This window comes from Choristoneura fumiferana, chromosome 28 (genome assembly GCF_025370935.1).
Source record: "Choristoneura fumiferana chromosome 28, NRCan_CFum_1, whole genome shotgun sequence".
Taxonomy (NCBI): domain Eukaryota; kingdom Metazoa; phylum Arthropoda; class Insecta; order Lepidoptera; family Tortricidae; genus Choristoneura; species Choristoneura fumiferana.
This window is the reverse complement of record NC_133499.1, coordinates 4,135,886-4,156,812: the sequence shown is the minus strand read 5'-3', so window position 1 is coordinate 4,156,812 and position 20,927 is coordinate 4,135,886. Positions and strand designations below refer to the sequence as shown.

Here is a 20,927-nt window from a genome sequence, read left to right as displayed (position 1 = left end):
GAATTGGATAGGAAGGTGGATTGGTAGTCGTTAGGACAGTCGCTCGGTTGGTGAAACGGTAGGTGGGTTAGTAACTGTCAGTCAGCAGGTCGACCGGGTGAATGGGTAGGTAAAAGTAGGACCGCCGGTGGAGCAAGTCGTTGGGGTAGCCGATCGGTTGGTAGGATGGTAGGTAAGTCGTTGGGTCGGTGGGCCAGCCAATCGGTTGGTGGGATGGTAGGTAGGCCGTCGGGTCGGCGGGCCAGCCAATCGGTTGGCAGGTTGGTAGGTAGGTCGTCGGGTCGGCGGGCCAGCCAATCGGTTGGCAGGATGGTAGGTAGGTCGTTGGGTCGGTGGGCCAGCCAATCAGTTGGTGGGATGGTAAGTAGGTCGGGTGGGTCGATCGGTGGTTCGGTAGTAGTTGTGGCAGCCAATTGGTTGGTAAGACAATAGGTCAGTCGGTCGCTAGGTAGGAGACTTACCCTGCGCAGCAGCGGTACTAAGCACCGTCCGTCCCTCCCGGTCCATGGAGTCGACGCAGGCGCCCCAGAACAGCAGCAGGCGCGTCGTGCTGGCGTGTCCGGCGGACGCGGCCGCCCACAGCGCCGCCCGCCCGCCCCTGTCGGCCGCCTCTATGTCTGCCTCGTGTTCGAGAAGGAGCTCGCAGATTTCACTATGACAGAAAACATGCTTAAAACGCTTATATTAGTTAACTAGAGTTTACCTGCGGCTTCGCACGCGTAAACTATTCGATCTGGTAGTTACAAGCGAAATTCCGGGATTATACAAAATTCCGCCGGGAATTCCAAAAATTTATATCGTGGTCTTCATTGAGGTTGTGTTAAGAAAAACTGTCCAAAATTTCAAGACTAAACCGAGCGGTTGAAATTTCAAGATTTTATCCCTATCCCGTGGGAATATCGGGATAAAAAGTAGCTTATGTGCTATTCCAGATGACCAGCTACCTACATACCAAATTTCATCCGAATCCGTCAAAGAGTGAAGGAATAACAAACATACACATACATTTTTTCTGATTATTGGAACTCCGAAAATGTTTGTCATACAATTTTCTGTCATAATACTCACTATTAATACTTAGTCACTATTACTACCGATCATAACTCCGAAACATTTAAAACCATAATGGCAGTTGTCATAAATATCTCTTGTACTCCTTTTTTTTGTCATACTTTTTTTAAGCATATTGTTTTGTACTCATAAAACTCCATTATCATATATTTTTAAAGCAGACTTATTTGTAGCTATAAACTTCACTGTCATAGTTTATGGCCTGCGTTGCTTTCGTTTAGTGAAAAAAAATGTGATAAAATAAGTATTTCGATGACAACGCCATCAATGGGCGAAGCAATCACCATCTGTTGGATGTTATTACTGCAGACATTATTTAACCACAATAGATGTAAGTAACAAAGAAAAAACAATTCGTCAGCAAATCAATTTTATATGAATTTTACCCTCAATCGTCTTATAAGTTTTAGTAGATGTCAGAAATGTAGGTTAGGTTAAGTTAAAACTGCGACCCCCTCAAAACCGTACTGCTACCAGTAAAGTAGGTTAGGTTATGTTAGAACTGCAACCCCTACAGAACCAAACTACTGCCATTAATATAGGTTAGGTTAGGTTAGAACTGCGACCACTACAGAACCAAACTGCCAGCAGTAAACTACTTTACTTAAATTGTGATTATCCTACGATAATCACAATTTAAGTAAATAATCTCATCAATATCATCATCTGGCCTATTGCTTTTCGTTTATTTTTGTTTGGCATATTGATAATAATATATAAAAACTTTCACTCCAGTTCCAACATAGCATTAACGTCAAATTAACGTAAAAAAACTGTATCGATATTGAAATGTTATGATTAACAAGTTTTGATGTTGATGATTATGAATGAAAGAAATATGAAAACCAGCATTATGAGTAAAAACGTATCTTAGTGACAACGTTATGAATTACGATATTCTGATAATTGACCATTATGACCTCAGTTGGTACAAATTTATGACAAATAAAATTATGAAGTAAAAAATTCGGAAGAGTGATGATTCTGGCTACAACTCGGTAGCAGGCAAAAAAAATCGGAGGATCGATTTTATGCGAGTCAATATGGACCCATTTTTTCTTTTGCCAATCAAACAAAAAATTACAGAGATGAAGCATGGGACTGAGGGCCCGTGACGTCACGTGGAACTTTAACTGGCTATCACACCACAACTCACTCTCATACCCATACCAATACCTAAAGGCTGACCAGGAATATCAAAAACCTGACGCGAGGGTAGCACTTCTACGAGTACGTTTTACGGTGTCGGTGATGTTATTTATCCTCCTGGGGTTCAAAATGATAATATCAGTCCATATTGTTAGCAATAAAACTTATATCTTTTAAAAAGGAATAATGTGTCATTTTCTCTGTATCATTCAAATTAAAAAAAAAAAAAACAAATTCAACTTTATCTATGACACATTAAGTTTTAAATTTCGATGTCATATTTTGTTGTATGGTAGGTCGCAGGAGGTTAAAGGAATATTTTCTAATCCTTCAGACATTTTGATATGAGATAAAAGTATTTTGTGATTGATTGGTTTTTTTTTTTTTTTGGAATCTTTTTGTATTTTTTATTTCAATTCCAAATTTTTACTTTTACGGTCATCCCGTAAAACCGAAATTGAAAATACAAACTGAAATATAGATGGTCAACGGTACCGTAACGGTAACGGTACCAATCAGTGGTGTAGCGTTATAGCACGCGTACGGATTACCGAGACCTGGGTTCGATTCCAGTGATGGTCTTATTTTTCTGTTTTTCTGTGCATCTATATTTCAGTTTTGTATTTTCAATTTTTATTTTGTGATTGATTGTGAATTATTTTCCTTCCAAGGCTATGGATAATCTTCGGCATTTTAACGCACAAAAACACAAAATAACACTTTAAAATACCACGCGCAAACAACGTTCAACTTTGACAGCAATAGACAGATGACATTTTGAATTTAGTGTTGCCAGTGCAAGAAATGAGCTCTACTGGTTTTCCGCAATATAGCGAGGTTTTTTATAATGAGGGCTATCGCGAATGAATTCGCCGCTAGAGGCGCTAGTGTAGCGTGAGGTCTCCGAAATGTCAAATCTCATAGTTTTTGGGAGAGCTACGCGGGTTTATTTATAATTAGATTTTTTTTGTGAATATTTTGCATTACCTGAAATTAATTATGGCAATTATGCGTTACGGGGCAATGAATGTCTTTGTTTTGAGACAGTTTTGTCTTTCGGAAACTTTTGTCCTCCCTTTTTTCCGAACAAAACGGGACTAAGCAACACTGTGGTTGCTGGATATTTTTACGGTACGGTTTTAAGGTGTTTTAAATATGATTTTAATCTAAACTTTGTTTAACGCCCGTAATAACAGACTCTGAAAGCCACACTTAAAAACCTCACGCAACAGTGCGCCATCTAGTGAGACAAAAAACGATAGCCCTCATTCTTTACACTCATATGCAAACTCATACTCACGTATGTCCCTCGAAAGCGGCGACCAGCAGCGGCGCGGCGTTGTCGCGATCCGCGCGCGACACGTCCGCGCCGCGCTCCAACAAAATGGCCGCGCACGACGCGCCCGCCGCGCAGAGAGACGCGACTGACAGCGCGGTGCGACCTGTAATTAAATAATATATTAAAACTATACGTTACTTTAAAAAAGCCGTGGTGCCTAGTGGTTTGACCTATAGACTCTCAAGCAGAGGGTCGTGGGTTCAAACCCCGGCTCGCACCTCTGAGTTTTTCGAAATTCATGTGCGGAATTACATTTGAAGTTTACCACGAGCTTTGCGGTGAAGGAAAACATCGTGAGGAAACCTGCACACAAACCTGCGAAGCAATTCAATGGTGCGTGTGAAGTTCCCAATCCGCACTGGCCCCGCGTGGGAACTATGGCCCAAGCCCTCTTGTTCTGAGAGGAGGCCTGTGCCCAGCAGTGGGACGTATATAGGCTGGGTTGATGATACGTTACTTTGACACTAATAAAAATTACCACATAAAATATAATTAATTATAATATTTGGATCTATCAACATTTTTTTTATGTTGTTATGACCCGTTATAGAGACAACACTGACAAGAGTATAAGATATGCTTGTGCAATCCAGTTAGATTTGTACACTTGTACCGTAGTTGTAGTAGTTAGTTGATGGAGTGCAGAGAAAGAACGATGGTTTTATGTTGCTTTATTCACGGTTAAGATATACAGTAAGTTAGTTAGTTCTCCTTTCGATGTTTATCGTATGACTACTCGTATGTTAAGCACTCTAATTCATCATCCCAGCCTATATACGTCCCACTGCTGGGCACAGGCCTCCTCTCAGAATAAGAGGGCTTGGGCCATAGTTCCCACGCGGCCCAGTGCGGATTGGGAACTTCGCACGCACCATTGTACCGCTTCGCAGGTTTGTGCAGGATTCCTCACGATGTTTTCCTTCACCGCAAAGCTCGTGGTAAATTTCAAATGTAATTCCGCACATGAATTTCGAAAAACTCAGAGGTGCGAGCCGGGGTTCGAACCCACGACCCTCTGCTTGAGAGGCGATAGGTCGAACCACTAGGCCACCACGGCTTTAGCACTCTAATTATTATAATAAAAACAAGTATTTATAAAAGGTTATTGCTCGGCCGTATGTAGGTCGCAGCGTCAACAGAAAAATGTAGTGGTGAGACTGTACAATGCTACTAATTTACTCCATAAAATAACGGCTTGGAACTAACCAACTAAAAGTTGGAAAATCCCCGACTTTGTCGCTTCAAAGTTCTAAGAATCATAGCTAGAAAATCTGATTTCAAATAAAATAACGCATGCCATACACAGACACACATAACGGTGGGAATATCGGGATAAAAAGTAGCCTACATGTTATTCCAGATGTCCAGCTTTCACAACCAGCTTTCAACACAAACTTTCGCATTTACAATATTAGTAGGATCTCCTAAGCGCATTACCAGCATGTGTTAAAACAAGAAAAAGTTTATTGAGCCCGATGCATTGACAGCAGATCCTCGTCCAATGAGGGCTTCTGTGTTTGTGATTGGTTAAATAACTAAATGAGCCAATCACAAGCACGACTGTAACGTAGGTACTAACGCCATCTAGCGATAGTTTGCCTGTCAAAAACTCACTGTGCACTATGTATTTTTGTTTTGTATAACTTGAATTTTACAGCGCATTGGTGTTTTAACTGTAATGCTGTTATTTTTTGTTGACAAATAAACAAATAAATCACTCACCATCCTCATCCGCATGATCGATACTCGCGCCTGCGTCGAGCAGCGCACGCACTATGTCCGCGTGGCCCATGTATGCGGCGGCTATGAGCGGCGTCCGCCCTTCGGCGTCGGCGGCATCCGGCGCCGCGCCGGCCGCCAGTAGGCGTTGGACGACCGCCTCGTGGCCGGACCACGCCGCCGCCCTGCGAAGTGAACGAGTCAATCAGCTTTTAACACCGATATAATAACACTGTAGAATAAATTGCCATAAATTTATGTTAATAAATAGCTATGTAATGTAAAAACCCGATATAATAATAATAAATATTCTGAATAAATTACCTAATTATAATAATTGACATGTGTAAATGTAATATTATTATTCTGTCTGTAGTACTATCTGTATCTTTAGGGCCTGCTTCACCACTTGTCAACTAACTTTAAGTGACGGATAACAGTGATGCCGTCTCTGTTTGTGTTTTCCGAATAAACAAAGACGGCATTACTTTTATCTGACACTTAAAGTTAGTCGACAAGTGGTGAAACAGGCCCTTAATATTAAATTTAATTAATTTTTGTCCCGTATTTCAAACACAATGTATATTGCTTCTGAATAAATAATTATCTATCTATCTTAAGTAATGTTGTTCGTGACTTAGGAAACAACAGTAATACAGTTACTCAGAAAGATGTTTCCAATGTTTACTAGCATGCCTAGATAAGTCAATGATGGTGATTAGACGGGTTAATCAACTTTTTAGTTTAGCTGGTTAGTGTACACGGATATTCAACCTTACTAAGTATACAATATGGTACAAAGTCATTTGAACTCGTTAAAAACAATTTTCGTTTTTAAATTAATCCCATCAGACGTCAAGGTAACAACCAAACAAACAGACTTAAAAACTTTAACATTTATAACATTGGCGGGATTACCTCAAGGCAGTTCGGTTGTCTGCGTCCACGCAATCCACGTCGCAGCCAAATTCGAGCAAAACTTCCACCACCTGAAACAATACGTATTAAGTACTGTAGCGCCCCCTAGCGAATGAAACGCCAAAACCCTCATTTCCACTTAGTGCTCTGAAGAAATATTTTGTTTTGAGCAAATGTTTGGTGTTCTGCCGATGTACGCTGTAAAAAGCGAACATCTGTTTCGTAAATACAAACTGAGACATGGATGCACAGAAAAACCAGAAAAAAGGACCAGCACTGGGAATCGAAACCAGGTCCTCAGCATTCCGTGATGCGTGCTATAATCCCTACACCACTGCTGGACAGGAACCTAGTCACGATTTTTTCCTATGCATACATATCTCAGGTTGCTTATTTCTACTATGCTACTTAAGCAGCAGCACTAGCGACATCTATGTTGCGTCGACAGACGTCACACTCTTTCGGAACTAACCGCTCACCCAGACAAGAGATGTCGCTACTAAGCAATCAAATTATGATTGATTTTTTGGAGTCTTTTCGTATTTTTTATTTCAACTCCAAATTTGTTACTTTTACGGGTATTCCGTGAAACCATATCGAAAATACAAACTGAGATATGGATGCACAGTAAAACCAGAAAAAGAGACCAGCATCAAATCATCGAACATCTGTTTCCATGTGCCGAACGAGCGAACGATTGCTCGCTCTGAACTGTTCCGAACACTAAGTGAAAACGTTGCTTTACGAATGTTTGCGCGCATGTGAGCGACCCGTATAATACGGGCCGTATTACAATACTTGTTTTTTTTGGATTCCATACCCAAAGGGTGCCAACGGAACCCTATTACTGAGACTCCGCTGTCAGTTTGTCTGTCTGTCTGTCCGTCTGTCACAGGGCTCTATCTCTTGTGTCGTAATAGTTAGACACTTGAAATTTTCACAGATTATGTATTAATGTGGTCGCTATACGAACAAATACTAACAATAGAATAAAATAAATATTTAAGGGGGCTCCCATATAAGAAAATTTTTGCCGTTTTTTTTTGCTAATGTCTAATGTTGTATAGATAATGGTACGGAACCCTTCGTGCGCGAGTGCGACTCGCACTCGGCCGGTATTTTAAATAGAAAGCGACGTCTCCGACCTCGGTGTGTCCGGCCCAGGCGGCGGCCCGCAGCGCGCTCCACGCGTCCGCGTCCGGCGCGTCCGGCCGCGCGCCGGCCCGGAGCAGCGCCGCGCAGCAGCCGGCCCGGCCGGCGCGCGCCGCCGCGTGCAGCGCCGTGCCGCCGGTCGCGTCCGTCACGAACGCTAGCTCCGGGTGCCGCTGCAGACCAAATAATAGTAGATTGTAGAACCAGAGCATAAAACGAGCCATTTTACCCGAGACGTTCATATAGCCACCCGAGCCGGTACGGCGAAGGTGGATAGACACGTCGAGGGGAAAATGGGTTTAATGCTCGAGTTTAACACACTGCTTTTCACTTCGATTGCGAGGAAATGAAATAGCAAAATTGAACCGACTACAAAAAACCATGTAGTTGGTTAAATTTTTTGTTATAGTGAAAAAAAAACGCGTTTTTCTGTAAATAATCTAAGATACAATAGTTTAATGACAACTGCTCGTCACCTTTTACGAAAGATTGCTTTTTCCGATGCAGAGACGTTCATAATTGAGGAGGTGCATCATGTGGCCACTGGCCAGCCAATAGACATCACTAACCTTCAGAAGTGCATTCAAAGTGTCCTCATCACCGCGCGCCGCGATCTCAAACACCGCATTCGGGTCGACATCTTCCTCCGGCTCTTCTCTCTTCTGCTCTAGGACTAGAGTCTCCAACGTCTCTTCTGACGGCAACTGAAAAGGTTAAAAAAACTCTTCAATTGACAGTACTTTTGCAAGCGACTTCAAAAATAAAATAAAACTAATTTTAAAAATTAAGAAAACTGACTGACTTAAAAAAACTAAAAAGAAAAATGAAGTCTTGCGGTTCGGAAATCTACTTAAAAATTCACCAGGGACTCATTCAAAATCGTAACCCGCTCTAAAATACTCAAAAATAAGTTCCGACTGTTGAATCTTAAGTTAGGTACTTAAAAGGACTTCTAAAATAAAATAAAATAAAATTGCAGTAAAATATGGCCCTTTTAGAGGCCCTTTTACAGATAACTAGACTTAAGACTTGTTTTTATCTTTTTAGTTTAATATATTTTTTATTTACTTAGTATGAAAATTTTATTGTCTAAACAACACTCCCGGTGTTTTGCGCTACTCGCCAGCGCTGTGTCTTTGTAGTTGACAACTTTTAGACTCCAACGCCGACAGGTCTATAGCTATAGAACCCCCCTCCCCCTGGTCCCCCCTAGAGCACTCACCAGCGGCGGCACCGCGGGCGGCGCGGGCGCGGCGCGGCTCAGTTCCAGCAGCGCGCGCAGCACGCGTCTGTCGCGCGGCCAACGCGCGTCGCGCCCCGCCAGCTCCGGCATTATCGACTCCAACGCCGACGGATCTGTGGGACGTATCATTATCAATATCACGCTAAAGTCATCATCATCATTATCACCAATATGGCCATCACCATCATAATATCTTGTTTCATCTAATATCTTGTTTGATTGACAAAAGATAAAATAGGCGTCCAATATTTTTTAACCGAAGAAAAAAAACGGAGGAGGTTCTCAAGTCGACGCGTTTAACCTTTTTAGTCCTAGTGTTGATTGGTCCTTTATAAAGTACGCGAGGACTCAGGAGGATATACTTTTTGTTTTTTGTAAGACCACGCATAATTTTTTACAGAGTAGTCCGATTTTGATAATTCTTTTTTTATAGAATAGAGTATAGAGCGAAGTTGCTACCATATAAATTTTAAAAACAAAACCTACCCCAATGGTGGGAAAAAAGTGTAAAACCAAAACTTTTTAACAAAAAAAATAAACCGCCGCAAAACTTAAAAGCTAAAAATAATAAACCTTTTTCATTTAACCTTAATCTAGGTACTAGTTAGAAGTCGGTGCGTCAGCACTACCCAGCAGGAGTGGACCTACAGTCGTCTACCTGATGGGCTGCCATAACTCCTCCTGGCTCGTGCTGAGGCACCGACTTCAAACTGGTACCTAGATTAAGGATAAACGGTTCAGGCCCACTTGCAGTAAACACATAAATCTCGAGTTAGCGTTAAGCTCAGTTCAGTAGTGTCAAATTGTATGGAACTGTCAAGCTTAAGCCTGGATTAACTACTAAATCTAGATTTATTTTTTCCTGCAAGACAGCCTTAATTTTTAAAACTGACGGTCTATTTATGGATTATTATTGTGGTTAACAAAATGATTCCATACATGGATAAAATTTCACTTTACCTTGTTACCTTGTATGTAAAGCAAGTACATTGTTATAGTACGAGTCATTTTCCTTTCAATTTCCTGTATCCAAAAATAACCATTAGGCTCGGAAGGGGTGGGGGACACTTGACACTAGTAAAAAAACCGGCCAAGAGCGGGTCGGACACGCCCAAGATAGGGTTCCGTAGCCATTACGAAAAAAATCAAGTAATATTATGTGCGTCATAACACAATTAAAACACTTACTAGTCTTAAAATCTATTACCAGAAAAAGAGCGTATCTTCACGGCACTTACGTCCTTTTGTTGAGAAGCGCAGTTTTTCGGCAATAACTCAAAAACGGTATATCCGATCATGTTGAAACTAATTTTCGTTGAAAGTATTTATTAAGCGTTACCTTTCCATATTTTTAGGACAAACGGTTCACAAGATACAGGGAGGAGACACAATTTTGCTACTTTGGGAGCGATTATTTCCGGAAATCTTCACTTAATCAAAAAAGTTTTTGAGAAACTTTACTATCTTTTCAAAAGAGCTGTCGAATTATGTGCCACACGTTGATGCGAGTTAAAAAAAAAATCAATTTCTTTTACTACGTGTATGGAGTGCCCCCCTATAAATATTTATTTTTGTAATTTAACTACAAAACTAAATAGCGGCTTTGACAAGACATCTGTACTCCAAATTTCATTGATATACATCTTGTACTTTTCGAGTAAAATGCCTGTGACATACGGACGGACGGACAGACAGACAGACGGACTTGACGAAACTGACGAAAATTGTATCGACTCATATACATAATGCCATTGGGTACAGTGCCCACAAGGGTGGCTGCTTTTCTGTATGTGTGGAACGGGCAAGCTTCTTTAAAAAAAAAAAAAGTTTTTGAACTTCGGTTCCCCACGGTCCAAAAGTATTAACAGCAAAGGCCGAAAATATACAGCTGTCCGCCAAATTATCCGTCCGTATTCCGTTGCAAGTAAAATCACGGGTAAAAATCAGTTACAAATATACTTACAACACAAAATCATTTCACTCTTCTCCATTTCAAACTTAACACTAACTTTATCTATAACCTTTAAAGTGCATTGAAAAAACGCCAAAAAATATCACAACTGCACAAAAAACGTCAACATTCCTCACTTTATTGTGACAAACAAACAACCGATTCAACACGCATTGAAACCGCAACTGTTTTACAAATTATACTACTAATACTTCCTTATAAATAAAACATTTAAATAACATCTAAATACCATTGATAATAGAGTACAAAGTCGTATGTTTATTCACTATATACAGGATGAGATAAGGGCATTTAGCAGTAATTTTAATATCAGTTTTGGGAAGAACTAATGATATGTAAATGCAAAAACTCATGACACAATGATATAGTGATTATGTACTTTCCTTTTCTCATTTTTAGGGTTCAGCAACACGATAAAAAAACCCTAAGAAATAAAGTTATTTATACATTACGTCACACAGTACGCTCATAAAATTTCGTTTTAACATAGGTCACTGCCATGAGGCATATGTGCCGCATGGCCGTACCACTGAAACCACTCATGAGGCACATGTGCCTCAACGGGCTGTGAACTTGCCAAGAACCCTTGATTTTTTGTTACAAGCTTTTATTTAACTTGCAATGTTCATGAGCCTCTCACATGCTTTGAATTTTGAGAGAGATAGAGAGAGAGAGAGAGAGAGAGAGAGAGAGAGAGAGAGAGAGAGAGAAATATTTATTTACACATATTCGATACACATCAAAATACATTAGATGGAACGAATAAAAATAACATAGAATAGTATAAAGTGGGCTCACTCAGCATAATGTTACGGCAAGCCGCAACGCTGTTTTTCAGTGGGCCCCATTTAAAAACTAAAACATATAAAGAACATACAACACACTATGACGACACGAACGCCAGCGGAAGGAAGTTGGAAGTTTTGAGTTGAACTCTATTCATATAGAGCGTTTACAGGCAACTAGAGTAGCCAAAAGCATGGGAGTGGGTATGTATATATGTGTGTGCGGGTCAAATCTTGCAAGTTCATTTTGAACCACTTTCAGTGGTGGGATTCACTTGAAATTTGGCATACTTAAGCACTCGTAAATCTGGTGACAATACAATAATCTGGTAGTCACATCCTGGTGGTCCAGCCAGAATCGTCTCCACAGGACGGAACTCCTCAACGGTTAATGTCATCGACTGAATCGAGGTAGGGAAATGTAGTTTAGATAGATGACAATGCAAGTACAGTCAATAAAAAGTACATTCAGCATAAAAGCTTGCATCAAAAATTACCTATATATTTTATTAACTGTCTAAACAGTCGAATGACGATCAGGGATTTACAAGGTGCAAAGAAATAGGGAAGTCTGTATATAGAAGTAAATACACTCATTATAATATCATACGAGGAAAATGTTCGACCTTATTTTAATTCTAATGTATCAGTACCTAGGTACTAGTGGTTCTGTGAGCTGTAAATGTATAAGGTTAAATAGAAAAAGGGTTTATTATTTTTTGCTTTTCCGTTTTTTCGGCGCTTCAATTTTTTTGTTAAAACAAAATATTTTATACTTTTTTCCCACCCTTGGGATATTTTTTTTCTTTCTAACTTCATACCCTATCCAATAACAAAAGAATTATCAAAATCGAACAACTCTGTAAAAAGTTCAATGACTAAACAATCAATCATCCCCTGTTTTCCTACCCTTAGAGTAGGTTTTTTTTTTTAAATTTATTTTGGACCACCCTCGGGGTTTACACATTCCAACAAAAAAATAATTATGAAAAGTTATGCGTGGTTATTCATAAAATAAAAACCTCCGTTTTCTTCGTCGGTTAAAATTGGAACCCTTATAGGATTACTTTGTTGTCTGTCTGTCCATTTATCACGACCGTTTTTGTCAGGAACGTGTAGAGGTATTGCTCTGCAAATTCGTACGGAACCCTTGGTGCGCGAGGTCGATTCGTACTTGGCCGAGTTTTTTTAGATTGCCTTCATTTTTCAACACTAGAGTTTAGAGGGATCGAGGTAAATGAGCAGAAGGATCACGTGGTGGTAAGCAACTGAATAAATGTATATTCTTACCTGAAACAGAGTCTTTGCCTTCTGACTCAGGGTCCCCTTTATCATCTTCAGTTTTGCTTTCATTCTTCTGAAAGAACAAGACTTCTGTTAATAAGTTTTTGTTAAAAATTAAGAAAACTACGGCCCCAAGCCCTCTTATTCTGAGAGGCCTATTTAGGCTGGGATTATGATGATGATGATGATGATGAAAAGGTACCTAGCAAGCGAACAATTATTGTTTTCGTTGTTGCTATTTAATATCCTCGCCATCAAAGTGAAAAGCAGTGTAAAACTTTAGCTTTAAACCCATTTTCCCCTCGACGTATCTATCCACCCTCGCCGGGCGGCTATATGAACCGTTTCGAAAAATACGAATGTTTGTTCTCGGGTCTTGGGTGTTTACTATGTATTTAAGTATGTATCTATCTATATAATTATATTTATCCGTTGCTTAGTGGGCCAATCAACTATTTTACCGACATTTTGGGCGTCTCCTGCGTTTCCAAAATTGTCTCTGGCGTTACCAAAAAATCGTACTTCCAACAAGATATTTCACGGTTTAATGGCTTAAACTTACGTAGGATGGCATATATTCATGTACACCATCTATTAAATTACAGAAAAAACATGTTTACTTACAAAAATCTGCAATTGTTTGAAAAATGTCGCGGACAGATTAGTGTCGGTTAAAAAGTTGATTGGCCCTAGTACCCATAACACAAGCTTTGCTATGCTTACTTTGGGACTAGGTCAATTGGTGTGAATTGTCCCGTGATATTTATTTTATTTATTTATTTAATGTTAAGTGCATAAGTCATGTATTTTTGTAACTTTGGCCGGGTCGATATCTTTGCCCTTGATTGTACTAAGAAGTGCAAAGTTTGAACTTCATATCTCGCCGTTCCGCTGACGCTTATATTATTAAATACGAGAGTGACAGGGACGGTACGAACTTCGATTTTCGAATTTCATAGTAGCCCCCCCCCCCCTCTGATCCAGTGGGCACCACAAATTAACTTCTTGTAAACAAGTCACGTTTACCTGAACGTCAACGGACTCCAACTGCAGTATATTGTCGTTCTCTTTCCTCAGAGCTGATTCGACGTCGCAGCCCGAGTCCAGCACCCACAGGAGGACCAATGTGTGCAGGTCTATCACTTCCTCCGGGTCGCTGTGGATAAAAAGTTTACAAGGTAACACCTAAAGTGGAAATTCTATCCATTTATGGAAACATATTCCTAACCACAATAATCCTACTAATATAATTAACTAGTGTGTACCCGCGGCATCGCACACGTAAATCATAAGGTCCAGCAGCTGAATTTAAATTTCGGTATTTTTAAATTCTTGTGTGTGTGTTAAATCGTGGTTTTCATTGACGTTACATTAAAAGCATTCATGTCAAATTTCATGACTAAGACCAGCAGTTGTTATTTCGAGATTTAATCCCGGCGTGAAGGAGTTACAAACATACACACAGACACAAACTTTCGCATTTATGTAGGATATTTCGGGGATATTCATTTAGTTTTAGACAACCGGATGGCCTAGTGGTTAGAGAACCTGACTACAAAGCTTGAGGTCCCGGGTTCGATTCCCGGCCGGGGCAGATATTTGTATGAATAATACGAATGTGTGTTCTCGGGTCTTGGATGTTTAATATGTATTTAAGTATGTATTTATCTATTTAAGTATATTTATCCGTTGCCTAGTAACCATAGTAAAAGCTTTGCTTAGTTTGGGACTAGGTCAATGAGGGCTATCGTTTTTTGTCTCACTAGATGGCGCACTGTTGCGTGAGGTTTTTAAGTGTGGCTTTCAAAGTCTGTTATTACGGGCGTGAAAACAAAGTTTAGATTAAAATCATATTTAATACACCTTAAAACCGTACCATATAAATATCGAGCATGCCACAGTGTTGCATAGTCCCTGTTTTGTTCGGAAAAAGGGAGGACAAAGGTTTCCGAACGACAAAACTGTCTCAAAACACAGACATTCATTGCCCCGTAACGCATAATTGCCATAATTAATTTCAGGTAATGCAAAATATTCACAAAATTATTCTAATTATAAATAAACCCGCGTAGCTCACCCAAAAACTATGAGATTTGACATTTCGGAGACCTCACGCTACACTAGCGCCTCTAGCGGCGAATTCATTCGCGATAGCCCTCATTGACGTTTGCTTGCGATTGGCTCATTCAGTTCTTTAACCAATCACGAGCAAACGTCAAACGGATCTCACGATACTAACGCCATCTAGCGGTATTTCACCTCCGTGAAAACCCTCATTGTCGTACAACTGAAGGGACACTGTACACACGAACGGACACACAATATTCACATTTATATTTATTAATATTATTAGTTAGTTTTTAGATAAGGTCCGCACTGAAAATCAGCGCCGCGGCTTATGCTGAGTGGGGACCTATTTAGCGTCATGTATGTCTTTATTTGTTTTATGGCGTTGAATATAGTACATTGTGTCTTAAGGGCGGTAAACAAGGAATTACGAACGAGAGTCTATTAGAAGCCCGAAGTCGAAGACTGAGGGCTTTAATGAGTCGATGCTCGTAATTCTAGTACCGCCCGTGCGACATACAATGTTTTTCATCACATTTGCGAGTAAAATTGTTTATTTGTAAAAGAAAAACTAATATTTTTTCAAAAATTGCCGATACCGCTGACTACGCTCTCGGCAGCGCCAGCCTCCGCGCCGCCCTCCCCCAGCCTGACCACGTGCCGGACGTGCGCGCGCCGCGCTGCAGCACGCCATACAGTATCACACTCATTTACCGACCTTGGGCTTCATGACAAGAAAATTAGTACGGGCAATGACTCATTTACCGACCACGGGTTTCATGACGAGCACATTAAGGTCGACGGTTTTATTTGGGGGGTTGCAACCAAGGTAGCCTGCATGTTACGACACTGTTTACGAGCAAGTGTGATGAAAAATTCATTTGGTCGGTAAATGAGTCATTGCGCGTACAAATTTTCTTTTCATGAAGCCCAAGGTCGGTAAATGAGTCCGTGCCCGTACTGATGGCGCTGCTGCAGGACTACATGGACCACATGCACACGCACGTTGCGGCGCATGCCGAGGGAGGTAGAGGGCGACGCTGCCAAGAGCGCAGCCTATGATATCGCCAATATTTGGAAGAATTATATTTTTTCTTTTAGAAATATAAAATTTTACTCGCAAATGTGATGAAAACATTGTATGTCGCACGGGCGGTACTAGAATTACGAACATCGACTCATTAAAGCCCTCAGTCTATAGACTCTGGTTCGTAATTCCTTATTTACCGCCCTTAAGACACAATGTACTATTCTTTCTTTCCTTCTTTCTTTAATATTCATCATCATCATCATGTGCATTTACATTAAAAGACGGTCAATCACAAAGTTTCACATTTATGTTAGTGGTATTAGGACTTACGTAGTTTTCTTCTTCTGGCCCGCCATATGTTGCTCCAGACTCGTCATATGAAACACGTAGTTATGTATCTCGAGAGCACTCAACCTGCGACAAAATTGGGAATTATTCTCAACTTGCGCAAAAAGAGTGCCTTAAAAAAACAACTGAAAAGGAAAAACCGAGTCCAGCGGTCTAGAACTCTGTTAAGTAACTTAAAGTTCAACAGTCGGGACAGTCTCAAAGATTGCCAGTAATGGGTCTCGATTTTGAACTTTATGTTACTAACTTTAGACAACTAGACTTTTATGTTTAAAAGTAAGTAATACTACATTCTGAGGTTTTCTAAAAATGACTTGCTTAATGTAGGAATCGAACACTCAAATGAGAAAAAAATAACACTGCATAATGTCGTAATCGAAAAAATGGACACTAAGGGGCTGTTTCACCATCCATTGATTAGTGTTAACTGACGGTTAAATGTGATGCCGTCTCCGTCTATTCGAACAAAACAAATAGAGACGGCATCACATTTAAGCGGCAGTTAACACTAATCAATGGATGGTGAAACAGCCCCTAAAAATCCTCTTGAGTAAAATAGTTCATAATAAACAAACCAACAAAAAGTTGGAAAATCCCCGACTTTGTGACTTCAAAAACGGCCGAACCGATTTTGACGAAACATGTCTAAGAACCATCGCTAGAAAACCTGCTTTCAAAAAAAAAAACCGCATTCAAATCAGTTCACCCGTTTAAGAGCTACGGTGCCACAGACAGACACACATAGCGGTCAAACTAATAACACCCCTTGTTTTGCGTCGGGGGTTAAAAAAAACCGAATAGTAAACAACAATAAGGATGAGAATGAGAATATGGACGAATAAGCGATTGAGAATGAGTATGAGACTAAGAATGACGATGAATATATCTTTAGCATACCTTTTAGCATCCAAAGTGTAGTACATGGCGAGAGCGGCATGCCCGTCTGCGGGGCAACACAAGTATCGCCGCGTGCAATGCTTCACATCCACCAACCACTTGGCGAAAGAGTGGTGGAAGATTGATAGATAGCCTGTCGCTCGCTCCATCACTAGGATCCTAGGAATTTAAATACATATATGTTTATAGCCAGAACTGGACCACCGGGAATGCCACTACTAGAATATTGTATTGTCACCAGGTTTACATAAGTATGCCAAATTTCAAGTCAATCTGAACACTGGAAGTGGGTGAAATTCAACTTGCAAGATTTGACCCGCACATACATACAGATCAATTCACAACAGCTGGCACAAATAGATTGAACGATTAAATGAACTATCTGTGTGTTATCTATTTGAATACACTTCACATAAACATGCAAATAACATGCGAAAGTCATTTTCCTACAAAACTATCTAAGTGACATTACTTTCGTTCAATCCATTCGAGCCAGCTCATATGAATCGACCTATGCCCTATTTCAGGAAGCTACGAGCAGTAGTCTTTGTTTAACAGTATGCATTGAAAAGAGACTGCCGATTGTAAATTGTAACTTGTACCTTTGTGAAATGGGCCACTGTATCATACATACATTATTTATTTATTATTATTATTATTTATTTGTCAACACTATAATTTGATTCGTTCTCTGTATTCTGGTTGGAAAGAGAAAGACGCTGATGTTTTTAAAATTTCGCTACAACTATTAATTAATTTATTAAAAAAAAATTAAGATGTGCTTATTCTAAAAGGGCATAACTCCAAAACTACCACACAATAGATCCATTACTTTTGTCTAGTCTCTATTCAAAAAAAAAGATCACGTAGATCTGACGTAGACGTTCTCAAAATTATGACAGCTCCTTTTTCTGGTAAAAAAGGCAAAGGAAACATATCTATTCTGTGGTAGTGTTGGCAAATTCAGATATATTTTTTAAATACGGAGAAATAAATTATAATAAATATTTTCCCATGTTCAGGAGGCAAAACTTTCGATTCCTGTAGTAATTCACAGGTGTTAAAAAATGAAATCTTGTCAATTACAGCTATACAGTTAAAACACCAATGCGCTGTAAAAATAAAAAGACATATAAAAACACACAAAAAATACATACAAAAAAAAACGAATACTTATTAGAAATTTTTTGAAAGTTGTCTTCGTCGCTACCCTAAAACGACGGAACACCACACCCTCCGGCCAGAAGTCGGAGCGCAGGAACATCTGCTGGTGCTTGGCAGGCACTTGGAGTCTAAATGAGCTGAAATTGTTAGCCCTTTGAGGCTCGAGCGGAAAGATGGACCTCGCGGACATGGTCGAACACCTTCTCCAGTGTCGTCTTCTTGTCCAACCGAGACAGGTAGATTTCCACCATCGGTACTGCAGCTTGGATACAGGACGACGCTGCAGGAACGGTCCCACGCTGATTGCGATTGCTTACATTGCAAGCTTGTAATAATTCAAAAAACAAGACAAACGCAAAGAACTACGAGCCAGGGCTTGTTAACGCTACCAAATTCACACTATAAGTAACGTTAAATAACGGTAAAAATCATAAAAATACCTAGTACCGGTATTAAAATTTAACGTTAATTGATAACTTAACATTATTTAACGTTACCTAATTACCGTTATTTTTACCGGTAAATTTACTTTACATTGTAGGGCTTGTTAACGTTACCCAATTCACATTATTATAACGATACCGAAGTAACACTATCGGTAATTTTTGCTATGCTACCGAGTGTTGCCAATTTAGCGCGTGCATACTTGCTCGATAAATGAGGATAATCTGCCATTTAACGTTACCCAAGCTTACCGGTAAATAGTAATATAAATACCGTTAAAATGATTTAACGATACTTTTGAATTAACGTTAATTTAATGAATAGCTGATAACGTTACCATTTTTTATACCGGTAAAAAGTTGTATAAGTAACGGTAAATCGTTTAACGTTAATTATCATTTAACGTTAAATCGGTTTGACAGTTGGTAACGTTACCACTTTTTAACGGTATTTAAAGCCCTGCTACGAGCCACATACCTCCTCAACAGATGCAGTCTCCTATTGAAGTCCTCCCTGGTGACACTGTACTCCTTGGTCAGGAGGCATTTGTACAACATTTCCTCGGTCACCCCACACCGGGCCGCCAGCAACACGTCTAGTAAAAGACGGACCTGCAAACAAAAGGTAAGGTGAGCGTTTCCACCAGAGAATTGGGAGGCAGCTGGGGGCCTACCACGCTCTCTTAATACGATTCAGTTCAGGCTCTAAACTGAACTGCATCGCTATTTCGTACCACGACGTTACTTTTGCGATTCAGTTCAAGCACGGTTCAGCGACACCGATACAGACATTTTCATTCACTCACTTCAAGCGGTTTTCGTACCATAACGCTTAACTTGAGTGGGAATTGAATCGCTTCAGTGTCAAACTTAGCGATTCACTATAAGTTACTCATTCTGTCAATTCTTTTGGAATTTTAAGTGTTTTACTTGGAATATTTCTAAATTTCAAGAACTTTTAAACTTTTATTCAAGTTTTCTAACTTTTCATAGGACATTGTGCTTCTTAACTCCTCATTGATAAAACTAATTTTTCAGTGAGAAAAGAGGCTCGTGGATTAGTGACAGCGTAAACATTTTATTTGGAATCAACACAACGGTTGCTAAGAACACGAAATGACATAGAGTTATGGTTTTCCAAAATAAAGAGGTTTTAGTATACAATATTTGGTTTGCATATAGCGGCATCCCTTTCGCGACTTAGCGTTTCAGTTTCGGATCAGAGACAATATCGGTCTTTCATTCACTTGTAAACCATTGAGACTCAGCTCTGAGAAATAAACGTCGTGGTACCAATTTCGACGATTCAGTTTAGGTGCCTAAATTGAACTGCTCTGCGTTTCGATCGTTTATGAAAAGATCATGGTAGGCCGCCTGAGCGGTGCGAGATTGCGTAGCTCTTTCCAAGTATGCGAGCGGGGTGCGGTGAAATGGAAGCGGAGCGAACACACCAACGCAACAAATCCCTCACAACGGGTCTATATTGGAATACATACATATAAATAAATAAATATCATGGGACACTTGACACCAATTGACCTAGTCCCAAAGTAAGCAAAGCTTGTACTATGGACACTAGGCAACGCATAAACATACTTCCAAAACCCGAAAACAAATATTCGTATTATTCATACAAATATCTGTCCCAGCCGGGAATCGAACCTGAGACCTCAAGCTTCGTAGTCAGGTTCTCGTACCACTTGGCCATCCGGTCCGGAGTTGCTTAGTTTGGGACTAGGTCAATGAGGGCTATCGCGTGTGAATTCGCCACTAGAAGCGCTAGTGTAGCGTAAGGTCTCCGAAATGTCAAATCTCATAGTTTTTGGGTGAGCTACGCGGGTTTATTTATAATTAGAATAAATTTGTGAATATTTTGCAATATCTGAAATTAATTATAGCAAATATGCGTTCCGGGGCAATGAATGTCTGTGTTTTGAGACAGTTTTGTCTTTCGGAAACCTTTGTCCTCCCTTTTTTCCGAACAAAACGGGGACTATGCAACACTGTGGCATGCTCGATATTTTTATGGTACGGTTTTAAGGTATATTAAATATGATTTTAATCTAAACTATGTTTTCACGCCCGTAATAACAGACTTAAAAACCTCACGCTACAGTGCGCCATCTAGTGAGATACAAAACGATAACCCTCATTGGTGTCCCATGATATTTAATTTTTTTATTTTACCTTAGTGAATCGCCGCCCGTGGAACAGCCGCTGCGCGAGCCACAGATACAGCCCATTCAGTGTGCCCGGTATCTCTTTGATCTCGCGCAGAGCTATGAAGCCGTCAGCAACGCCATCTAGCACCTACAACAGACGTTATTCTTATTAATGACTCCTTGC

General features: G+C 40.1%; 1 protein-coding gene across 1 annotated transcript in view; it reads right to left on the bottom strand.

Moving 5' to 3' along the window:
- LOC141443828 (uncharacterized) overlaps positions 1-20,927 on the bottom strand; it is a 78,191-nt gene that overhangs the window by 19,991 nt on the left and 37,273 nt on the right. The window contains exons 12-24 of the mRNA XM_074109199.1: positions 20,769-20,891; positions 19,060-19,193; positions 16,975-17,133; positions 16,060-16,143; positions 13,659-13,788; positions 12,639-12,705; positions 8,571-8,704; positions 7,918-8,052; positions 7,342-7,521; positions 6,197-6,267; positions 5,282-5,463; positions 3,521-3,662; positions 462-652 (exon numbers count right to left, since the gene is read on the bottom strand). Coding sequence (XP_073965300.1) covers positions 462-652; positions 3,521-3,662; positions 5,282-5,463; positions 6,197-6,267; positions 7,342-7,521; positions 7,918-8,052; positions 8,571-8,704; positions 12,639-12,705; positions 13,659-13,788; positions 16,060-16,143; positions 16,975-17,133; positions 19,060-19,193; positions 20,769-20,891 — 1,732 coding nt within the window. The remainder of the gene's footprint in view (positions 1-461; positions 653-3,520; positions 3,663-5,281; positions 5,464-6,196; positions 6,268-7,341; positions 7,522-7,917; positions 8,053-8,570; positions 8,705-12,638; positions 12,706-13,658; positions 13,789-16,059; positions 16,144-16,974; positions 17,134-19,059; positions 19,194-20,768; positions 20,892-20,927) is intronic.